Source organism: Populus alba, chromosome 4 (genome assembly GCF_005239225.2).
Source record: "Populus alba chromosome 4, ASM523922v2, whole genome shotgun sequence".
Classification (NCBI taxonomy): Eukaryota; Viridiplantae; Streptophyta; class Magnoliopsida; order Malpighiales; family Salicaceae; genus Populus; species Populus alba.
The window spans coordinates 5,793,156-5,804,554 of record NC_133287.1 but is presented as its reverse complement, the minus strand read 5'-3'; the positions used below and the strand labels follow the sequence as shown (position 1 = coordinate 5,804,554).

Sequence of the window (11,399 nt, the reverse complement as noted above, 5' to 3'; positions counted from 1 at the left end):
AGAAGCTCAATATATATTAAGTATCAATTAGATATAAAATCAAGAGCCCGTGACTCCCACCATCAGAAAATGCAATTATATTTGAGAGAAGAATTTTTAGAATATTATGAGCAATAAAAACTTGAAAAAAATTAACCTCTTTAGTGAAAGATTTTATAATTCTTGTTTTTTTTAATAAAAAGAGAATAAATTAAAGTATAAGTAAAATATCTCTATTTCATCTAACTCATGGTCTAATTACAGAGCTTAGGATTGCTGGAGTTAAAAAAAACATGGGTTTGATACTTAGCTAAGCTCTAAAATGATAGATTTGATAGTTTACTAAATCCAAATATATTTGAATCCAGAATTTGAATAAATAGTAAATTTGATATCTCGCAGGTTTAAATATACTTTGGCTCAGTGTCTAGCCCAAAAATACAAGATTATACCTTTAGTTATTCTTTAATAAAAAAAAAAAAAGAGAGAGATATTAGGCATCCGTTTCCAAATTCAAAACTCTTCTGTTTTATTTATCCACAATTTACATGTCAATGAGGTTAGCTGGGCCAAGCTTATTTTTTCTCTTCGCTTGCTAGATCAATATCTGTGCACATAGGAAGGAGGTTACTTCTGAGCCCACAAATTGTCAGAAAATCAATCAGGCCTAGGTAACCATAGTGAGTCCAACAAAAGCCCACGGTGACTGATGCAGCCCATTAAAGAATAAATGTGGCCTTTTTCAACTTCTAAAACGGACGGTTGAATTTGCCGAAGTGGAAGTGAGTGGCGGATATTACGCCCTGTAATACTACAAACAACAGGAAAATCAACAAACCACGACCATAAGCCTTCTACGAACTTCTGTGAAACTGTCCTGTTTCTACCACTAAACAAATGGAGTGCTTTAACTCTACTAAACTGTCATCTCCCTGCACTTCTTCTATCCTCAACCTTCAGGTACGATGACACAATACAGATGTGTGTAGTGCTGTTCTTATAAATGTATCCCACTTGATCATATGGATTCTTGATTTGGTTTTGCATGTGTTTTAGTTAATTTGAGCTTCATAAGCAACCCCTTTAATTCTATTGATATTCTTGATCGTCGTTTTCTTACTGGAAGGGTCTAATGTAGCTTTTAGAAAATTGGAGTTTCTAATTTATGTTCCTTAGCTGTGTAGTCGCAAGTTATGTTGGATTCTTAGGTGCTCTGTAATTGCTGCTTGCACTTGAATATATAAGTAATAATGATAATAGTGATGAGTTAATGAATTGTGTAAAACTAAGTACAAACTCATCTTGATTGTGTTTACATGGTTATTGAACTCATCTTGATTGAGTTAATGAATTGCAGCATGAACATGGCAGGATTTTGTCCTTTTTGTTGTGATTGTCTTTTGATTGAAAATTTGGAGTCACTTCTATAACATAATTAACTGACATTTCAGGGTTCTTCATCACTTGTTTGTAACAAATTTTCTAAAAATTCAGTTCATCCCTGGTTGCTGTCCTCTCCACCTCCCAAACCAATCTTTCAACTTGATGATAGACTGCAGTATAGACAGAAATCAGCTCATAGAACTTACAGGGGCCCCATATTAGCGGAAGCTGGAAAGCAGGGCTGGGACTTGGGCAGGTTTTTGAAAACGTTGTATTTCTTCAACGGACCGCCATCTCCATCCAAGGTTTGGATTTAGTTTTCTATTGGAGTTTTTATTTCATCAAACCAAGAAATTAATTTCTCAACTAACAGCAACTCATTATCTATGAAGTTCTTTGAGTTTTTAATTGAGAAACTATCCAGTCCATCACCCAGCGAACCCAAAAAGTCAATGGAAAGTTCTGGTATTGTCCTAGTTGTGGGAGCAACAGGTGGTGTTGGCAGAAGGGTAGTTGACGTCTTACAGAAGAAGGGACTGCCTGTCCGAGTATTGGTACAATGCTTTCATCTTGTTTAAGATTCATTCTTTCATTTTTTTAGTTCCTGACTTCACTCATCCCAGTTTCTTTTGGGAACATCTATGAATAGAGAAGAGAAAGAAACAGATTATGTTTCCTTCCATTTATGTATGTTTTTGTGTCAAACTTCTCTCAGGCCAGAAATGAAGAAAAGGCAAGAAAGATGCTAGGACCAGATATTGACTTGGTGAGTTGACTGCCTTCGAGACCATATCATGATTACAAGAATCGTGATTCTACTTATCAAATATTCTCCTCCAAAATGTGTTTTAGAATGTCTCTTTTGATTGGAATGCTTTATGATCATGAAATTTAAGAAATCAAAAGCTTTAGAACATTTGCTCTTCTAATAATTAGATCCTACCTGATACACCAAATAATGAATATGATGTAAGAAGAACATTTGATGTGCCAGTATGGCGAGAGAGACTGATCTTTAAGCATTAGGGAAGGTATGCTTGCTTCAAACCACGTACTGTAGGATCAAATGAAAATCCCATAGAAGCTGCATTTTATATATCAAATGGAATGTTTATTTATGTGTTGAAAACATTGTGCACGAGTTGCAATCTTTCTTAAGGTGTAAGATGACTGGTTCTCTGATTTTACTGCTTGTTGGAATGTTGACATTATATAATTGCATCTAATATCTAAACTTCATAAAACCCAAATCTTTTCTCTGTTCTTTGCTCTGTAATTGCTCTCTTTTCTTCTTACTTTCTTTCTTGAGTTGTCAGATCATTGGAGACATTACTAAAGAGAGCACTTTGTTGCCTGAGTACTTCAAAGGAGTGAGGAAAGTTATAAATGCTGCTTCTGTCATTGTTGGCCCAAAGGAAGGCGACACCCCAGAAAGGGAAAAATATAGTCAAGTATGGTATTGAATATTGTTTACGTGATGATTATCCATACTCTTTGCTTATCTAAATATTTAGTTTCGACCATCTTTAGTCTCCCTTTTTATGATTTGCATTTGACTTTCAATTTTAATGTGGTGCAGGGAATCAAGTTCTTCGAGCCAGAGGTATGTGCTGATTAACATCTGTGTTGAGTTCATTTAAAATCTTCCTTTCCACAAGTTGTATGTGTCGAACTTGTGCTGCTAACAAATGTGTGGCTGCTTGGCTGCGTGGTTTTGTTTTATTGACGAAGCCAGATTAAAGGTGATTCACCTGAAATGGTAGAGTTTGTTGGGATGAGGAATTTGATTAATGCTGTAAAGGGGAGTGTTGGCCTTCGAAATGGGAAACTGCTATTTGGATGTGAAGGTGCTGTTTTTATGCTCCATATTAGCATGACCTAATCGTGTAGCATACAAGTTAGATTCAAAATAAACAGATATGATAATGTTTCTCATTTTTAGTTTCTCTTTTTCCCTTTTGACTGGGAGGGTTTGGAGTTGGTGTATTGTGCTAAACAAGAGCATGCAGTATGAGGAAGCAGTATGGATGACACCTGACATGGACATGATAATTTTGTAGCATGAATGTTTTTATATTAAATTTCTGATCTATTTAAACAAATACTAAAGTCTTGCAGAATATTTACTTGATAAATCCAGTTGCATGATCCTCACTGTTCAACCAAACTACATGAAAACTTGTGCTGGATGTGGTGGCTAGTGAGCATGAGCTCTGATCTTTGAATCCGTGGAAACTAAAATATGCACATTTAGTAAAATTCAAATCTTGTTATTATTTATTAGATAAACGAATGCTTTGTTAATGAGATTCTTCTCCAACTTGAATTTTTCAGACAATGGTTTTAGAGATCTCGCTTGGGGGGCTTTAGATGATGTTGTGATGGGAGGAGTTAGTGAAAGCACTTTTATAATTGATACAACTGGAGGGGAAAAAGGTGGACCAGCTGGGCTATTTAAAGGTTTGTCAGTGGTTAAACACTCTTCTTGATTCAGTATTTCTCAAATATACTGTTCATTTATGGCTTTCTCTTCATATTTTCCCTCTCTTACACGCGGCATGTTTATATCGCATCAGGCGTTGTTTCCACTACAAACAATGGTGGCTTCACTAGTATCAGAACAAAGGTAATTATCAGAATTTTTTCCTGACTTGTCACTGTTGTTTTGCTATAGTCTTTTCGCTGTGCCTGGACCACTTTTGCTATTTCACCATTTTCTGTAGTGATTTATGTCACTGTTTGATTTTAACGATAATCTATATTTAATCTAAGATTTAAAGCAGCAGCTTTATTGTGTCTACTAGTCTTCTTATTGACTCTTTAACTTATATTTTTCTCGTGTTGTGTTTTTAACATTTTCCCAAGTTTAGAAATATAATAAGATTAAAATACATTGGCTGTCCATGAATTTGATGTAATTAAACTGAACACCCTTCTGTTTCTCCACTTTTTTCTCTTCGCCATAATCATTACGAGGGGACCAAGTGAAACAGAAATGATTCTGGAAAGGTGCCTGGGGGAACAGGGGCTGAGGTTTGCTCAATGCTGTTACTATTAGCCTTTTCTACATAGGAAAAGTTTTCAACTTTAGAATACATGGGCTATATAAATCTCTACTTCTGCTAAGCAATGGCATTAATCTAATCGTGGTTAGAATGGAAATATCAGTGGGAAATAGTGATGGATGTATTCCTGTTCAGTCAGTGGAGCTTGTTAAAGAATTTAAACCTCTTGGACTTCCTTTCAGAATTTTTCAGTACCTGAGGATCTTTCTTCATATGATGGTTTGGAGCTACGCCTTAAAGGTGATGGACGTCGGTATAAACTTATTGTTCGCACTAGCCGTGATTGGGACACTGTTGGCTATACAGCAAGCTTTGACACCACAGAAGGTCAATGGCAATCAGTATGTGACCTCATAAAACTCCTTGTTATCTGAATGTGTTAAATAAAATAACCTCTCTTCTCATTTCAGATTACTTTTACAGATACGCCTGCCCTTTTCTTCTTTTGTCCCTGTATTTCGAGCACGAACTGTATCAGATGCTCCCCCTTTTGATCCAAGGAGCATTGTCTCACTTCAGGTATCCTTCTTTCATTAAGTTAAATTTATTTTCAACGTCACCAGTTTCCTATATCAGGTTATTGAACTGGTATTTTTTCAGCTTATGTTCAGCAAGTTTGAATATGATGGGAAATTGAATCCAACTTTTGTAGAAGGCCCATTTCAGCTTCCTGTATCAAGCATAAGGACATTTATAAAGGATCCTGTAACTCCTAGGTTTAACATTTGGTTCCCTTTTATTCTCTTTCCAAGTACCTGAATTTAATGGATCTTCTGGAAAATTCAATTCTATCACTGAGCCCTGTCACTTGTAGGTTTGTACACGTGAGCTCTGCAGGAGTTACCAGACCAGATCGGCCTGGTCTTGATCTCAGCAAACAACCTCCTGCTGTCCGCTTGAACAAGGAACTAGATTTTATCCTAACATTCAAGTTGAAGGTTGGTTATCATTTTTACACAGGATGCTGACGCATTTGCAGATTCTATTCCCTGGAAAAGCTTGATAGTTTATTTCATAGTATGGCTCTCCACTTAGGCTTACAAAGTGTTGGGACTTCTGCAATCTGAATTGGGAATTGAAACAACAAAGATTTTCTTAAATGGTTGATGGGATCAAAGCTTTATCCCATTGTAGGACCTGGAAAGAGAAGGTACAAGATTAATAATATATAGAAAATAAAAATTGAAGAATCTGATGTGAAGCTGGTGAAAATTTTTAGAAAAATGAGAAATTAATCATACTAAGAATTTGTGTAAATATTAAGGGAAAAGATGGAGATCCTGAATGCATTTATTACAAGTAAGAGTTTAAAAGTTGATGGGAAAATAAGGGTTTAGAAATGAATTTTGCATGCATGTGCATACCGAATCAAACCATGACCTAGTAGTTTGAAGTTATTTAAGACTATTGATGCTAACGAAGTGCATTTACAAGAAGGAGCTCTTGAACATAGCAGGACTTGATATTATATGGAAAAATGTGTACTTCGTGGGTGCCTTTGTTGGGGATAGAAGTTTTAATTAAAGTGAAAATAACAGGTAGAAATCACATTCTGCACATAGAGATCTAGATGATTCCTGTTTTCCTAGCAGAGCATTTTGTTGAAAGGCTCCATGCACAAGTAGCCTTCCTTTAATTGCCAGCTGCTGCTGATGGATTGGTGTGCACTTTGCAATGATTTCTTTATTATTTGTGTAGATCAGACATGAAAAAAAATTGAGAAGAACCCGACCATTACAGTTCTGTAGATTGTTATTGCAAGTGTGTGCTTCATACATTTTTACCTGTATAAATAAAGAATAGTTAGAAGAAGAAACAAATGCATTTGTGAAAGGCCACAGGTGGCAAAATTGACTGCTAGGTGAAAGAAGGTTGTCTCAAGTAGCTTGCCTGTGTACAATATTAGCGTGCGTATGCAGCGGCACACAAAACAGCACAGAAAATGTTTTATTCAAGTAAAAGGGATGAAAGATGCATAAGATCTCATGAGAATAAATTGAGTTGAAGAAGAAAATAAGTCTGATTTATTAGCATCGTATAGAGAACTTGGAGTTGAAAAGGATGGAAATTTAAGGAAAGTATTAATCTGTTGCACCTAAAACAGTTTAAAAAATTAAAGTTTGATTTCTGAGAAATAGAACAAGAAGGAGGCTTAGAAAATGAAGTGTGAAAGCAAAGATAACCAATTTTTGAAGTAGTCTACGCCACCTATCATCAATTCCTCAACAACAGCGTGCATTCAGCTTGAATTATCTTTTTCTTTATTTCAACCTCTTATCTAGAAATTAGAATTCTATGTTTAGTTCTTTTCACCTTCTCACAGTGGCTAGCTTTCTGACAGGGGGAAGATTTGATACGTGAAAGTGGTATCCCATATGCAATTGTCAGGCCTTGTGCTTTAACTGAGGAGCCTGCTGGAGCAGATCTCATTTTCGATCAAGGAGACAATATAACAGTAAAGCACTAAAATAGAAGTTTCACATTTCTTTTCTGTCTATATATTTTTTGAATCTGTTTGTGCACTAAAACGGGGATAGTTCTCCTCCTCCTCCTAAATCTGTATCCACCACCCATGTCATAATTTGAAACTGAGATCTTGCACTTGGAATTCCCATGTTTTATGTTCTTCCTGAAAGTTTACTAATCTCTATGTTTTTAATGACTTGTCTCCTTCTGGACATCTTTACATGATTGTGTCAAATGATTGAACTGGAGTTCTTTTATCTGCAACGAGCTACTCTCTAAATTTCAGCTGTAACTTGAAGGATAGACAGTGGTCAATGCTCTGCTTCCCATAACTATTTATCTGATACATGCAGGGTAAAATATCAAGGGAAGAGATTGCTCGGATATGCATTGCAGCTTTGGAAAGCCCGTATGCACTTGACAAGACATTTGAGGTGGTACTCTCTCTGTCATGCATATGTTATGATTAATTCGATGCCATTTCACTTAAAACACCTAACACTGTCTTTCTCCGAATAATAATGTACATAACTATCACACAAAATGAAGAAAATTAAAGGAATGGATCCAGGCTATATCACACTTTGCATTATAAGTTACCCCCAACTTCTCTTATGTGAATTGTCTAGCTACTGGATGCTAGATAACGATCCACAGATTGTCTCCATAATTCTTTTTGGTGCTAAATGTGTTCTGTATCGCACATCGTCCTGAAACGGAGAAATTCTTTTCAAAATGTTTGAATACAGAGTGAAAAGTCTTTTATTCACAACACTGGAGTTGAAAACTGTTGTAATGGTTTCATGGTTAGTTGCATGAGATATCTTCATCCCAGTTATTCATCTTGGATCCCAGTTTATCAATGTTGTAGTTATGAACTAAAATATGTTTCTGTATGCTCTACCAGAATAGAGCTTTGGACAGCATTGTTCATGTATGCTTCTTTTGCAGGTTAAAAGTGTGATTCCATTTAGTGAACCATTCACAGTAGATCTGGAAAACCCACCTCAGGAGAAGGACTACGACATTTATTTTAAAGATTTGAAGGATGGCATCACTGGGAAAGAATTGCTAGAACAAAGTCCTGTTCCTGTCTGATGTGAATGATAGGTGCGCTCCAATATTAGCTTTCGCATTGACATGTTCTCTTTCTCATTTCTGGTTTATTGGAAGGCTAATGAAGCCTTGGCTTACACAGTAGGAAGTATCCCTGTCTTGTTCCCTCAGCTCTTACCTACCCATCTGTGATTGGAACCTGCAATACCAAGGTTGGAATTCCCAGCTATAACTACCAGTATTGGACTGTTTCGTTGGGGGAAATCATAGATTTTTTTTTTTTTTTTGAAAGATGAAAGTAACTTTCACCAAGAAACTTGACATCCACAGAACAACACAAGAAAGATAACACATAATTCTATAGAATAGGATCATTATATCAAAACCAAAAAAAAAAAAAAACTTTAATTCAAAATGTTATTACCTAATATTTTTTCTTCAAGTAACCTCCTAAAATTCAAACTAAACATTTTAATTTATATTAGTCTTAGAAGTAAAACTGAATTAAAAAAAAAAATTCTAAACTAAATTGAAAGAGTAAAAACACCATAAAAATATTTTCCTAAACTTAATAAGAATAAAAGTAACTAAAAACAAATAACTTTCTCCAAAAATCCCTTGATTGGACTGGAAGGAACTTGTTTCCATGTTCAAATTGTTCTTGCTTTAATTTTGTGGATGTTCAATCAAAACTCTTCAACCTCTTTTCTTTCTCCTCTTCGAGTATATAATAAATTTAGATATGAATTACAATCCTTTTATATTAAATTTTGCATAAAAAACATTAATTGACATGATTTCTCAACATCTCTTTCGGGGAGAACCTCCTCATCCCTTTTCTTATATCATGTCCTTATTTATAATCTTTTCTTTTAGCGATGATTATTCAATGCATATAACAACTAATCTCTAGAAATTGCTGGGTTTTGATACCAACCAATGTAGATGAAATTAACATAAAAAAGACATCAAGCACAAAACAACACATGATTCTATCGCATAGGATCACCACACCAAAAAATCTTAATTAAAAATTTTATTATTGAATATTTTTTTTATGTATAAACTAAATAACCTCTTTCATACTCAGCCTAAACTCAATTAGAGAAAACAAAATTTCTAAAATGAATTGAAAGAATAAAACATCATAAGAGAAAATATATTCCTAAGTTAAATAAAAATATAAGTAATTAAGTAAACAAATAACTTTCTCTAAAAATCTTCCTACATCAAAACTATTTAATTAAAAGAATGAAAGAAAACATTGCAATAAAAACAGGAGAAACAAACTAATCAAGAAAATAGAAAACATCAGGACAAAAGATTATAAATCAATTTCAATAGATCCCCATCTTCTGCTGACTACATGATTATCATCAAAAACTATTTTAGATGGGGCGCAGGGACTTGAGCTTGACGTTATCATAATTTTCTATGATGTTAATGTGGAGAGGAAAAGGAAAGAGGAGGAAAATCCATAAATATTCAAATCACAAAGGAAAGGAGACTAAATATAAATAGAAGCCATGCTCAAGTAGAATTCATTTAAAATATAATATATAATGATTAACCACAACATTCTTTATATATCATTAGACGACCAAAAAATAACTAATAAACACCCTTAGAACCTAAAAATTACACTTAAATGACCCCAAAAAATCACCCACAATAGTCCTAAAAAACAAAAGCAATTTGGGAAAACCTTCTCTCTCTCCACCCAGATCTATTTTTCTAGGTAAGATGAAGGTTCAAAACAACCACCATCAAACACCTATTGACATAAAAAAACATTGAGTTTTATTGTTGAAAAATAAAGAAACTGGCGTCTTTCTTTCTACTCTTTGTTTTTCTACAAGTTTCTATATCTTCTCTTTAATCAAAAATTGAAAAATAAATGAAATGAACTTTGAGATTTAAATGAAAATTATCTTGAATTTGGAGTAAGCTATATAATTTTTTCATAACTTTCTAATGTCCTAGATTCAATGTTTTAACTCATTTATTTCAAAACACATATAACCAAGCCAAACCATTAAGGAAATACATCATCTTATTCAATGCATTATTCTCGCCAAGTTAAGAACTCGTTCTTGATTTATTACCAAGTACAACATTCTTCTCTCGAAAAATGCTCACCCTCGAGTTCAATTATAGTATCAATTGAAGGCCTTCATCTCTCCTAATGCCAAACCATAAATGAAAGACATCGTCTTATTCACTACATCAGATGTTCTGAGGCAATATCAGAAGGGGACAAAATGAATTGATTGCTAATCATTCAAAACACAAGTAGCTAGCAGCCCTAATGCAATGAGAGAACTTTAAGAAGGGTTGCTCAGATCTAGCAAAACTTGAAAACAAATCTGAACAGAACCTTGATTACACTACTTACAGCCCCTGTAGTTTAGTCAAATAAAATTCTTCAAACATCAGGTGTTCTGAATTTCGAAAAACAGCTAAGTAATAAAGATAAAGCTGAAAATGATTATACGAAGATGATCAATGATAAAAGGAATAAGCTAGGGTCAAAATCTTGCCTTCTTGGTTTCATCAGCTCTATTTTATACTGACAATGAAAGTGGCTGCGCGTAGAATGATTCCTGGGGGGAAGCTAGAGTTAAAATTTTGCTATTTAAACCTTATGCTTAAAATCATGCGTATCCGTACTGCAAATCCCTTGATCGACTGCAAAAATACGAAGTGGCTACCATCTGCAATGCTGATTAATCAAACAGCGCAGATCCACAAACTTGACTATACTGTAGCGGTTATAATATCCTAGTACTATAATCTATTTCATAATCTGTTTTATTAATGCAGATCATTGATTTTCCTATGGATAACAAAGCAGGAGCTGCTTGAGAAAACAATGAGGTGCCCTAGCAAAAAAAATATATACAGGATGAGAAGTCGAAGCATGTTGGTGTGAATGCTGAGAAATTATGACTGCCTGTACACACATAGTTACTGAAATGAGTTTTGGTAATTTGTTAGACGTAAATATACTGAATTTCCTTTTTTACAGCTCACAATATCATAGTTAAATTGCACTTGTTCTCACAATATATACTACAGCACTTAATCAAGGAACAAATGCTTTCACGCTTGCATGGGCAGCCTAAACATCCTACTTACACTGAAAACTTAGCATAGTTTTGAATGTAATTATAATATGAATTCAGACCCAATGAAACCAACCAAAGTGAGTCCATGAGGTAAATAGTGTTTCCCATATTATAAAAAATGACCATCATTAATAACGTGACAGAATCTTGTACAGCAGTGTCTTCGAAGTCTGAATTTTGAACATGAACTGATAAAAGGATACATGTACGGCGAATGTATCCAAAAAACAGTTGTACATACATGACCAAGGTAAAAACAAAGAAAAACCGTGAAAAGACAACAAGAGATCAATACATGACGAAAGAAAAAACAAAGAAAAAT

The 11,399-nt window shown here is 34.5% G+C and overlaps 1 protein-coding gene across 4 annotated transcripts; it reads left to right on the top strand.

Moving 5' to 3' along the window:
* Positions 1-779: 779 nt before the first annotated feature.
* LOC118063048 (protein HIGH CHLOROPHYLL FLUORESCENCE PHENOTYPE 173, chloroplastic) lies at positions 780-10,976 on the top strand. 4 transcript variants are annotated; one of them, XR_012169738.1, is made up of 18 exons: positions 780-939; positions 1,431-1,667; positions 1,755-1,916; positions 2,078-2,128; positions 2,679-2,813; positions 2,942-2,965; positions 3,098-3,209; positions 3,697-3,822; positions 3,939-3,988; positions 4,610-4,768; positions 4,851-4,946; positions 5,028-5,143; positions 5,242-5,365; positions 6,769-6,882; positions 7,247-7,327; positions 7,845-8,003; positions 8,092-8,161; positions 10,804-10,976. XR_012169738.1 is itself a non-coding variant. In XM_073408833.1 (17 exons), the coding sequence occupies exons 1-16, from the start codon at positions 877-879 to the stop codon at positions 7,989-7,991; spliced, it is 1,698 nt and encodes a 565-aa protein (XP_073264934.1). In that variant the 5' UTR covers positions 780-876; the 3' UTR covers positions 7,992-8,003; positions 10,773-10,976. The 4 variants fall into 4 exon arrangements, 3 of the variants coding, with proteins under 3 accessions (XP_073264934.1, XP_073264933.1, XP_034932848.1); XM_073408833.1 differs by lacking the exon at positions 8,092-8,161 and having other exon boundaries at positions 1,431-1,616; positions 1,803-1,916; positions 10,773-10,976; XM_073408832.1 differs by lacking the exon at positions 8,092-8,161.
* Positions 10,977-11,399: the final 423 nt, after the last annotated feature.

Excerpts from the sequence above, each read along its gene's own strand:
- LOC118063048 (XM_073408832.1), top strand. The coding sequence starts at position 877 with ATGGAGTGCTTTAACTCTACTAAACTGTCATCTCCCTGCACTTCTTCT. Across the intron at positions 940-1,430 it reads CTTCTATCCTCAACCTTCAG|GGTTCTTCATCACTTGTTTG; the intron begins GTACGATGACAC and ends CTGACATTTCAG. Across the intron at positions 2,129-2,678 it reads TAGGACCAGATATTGACTTG|ATCATTGGAGACATTACTAA; the intron begins GTGAGTTGACTG and ends TTGAGTTGTCAG.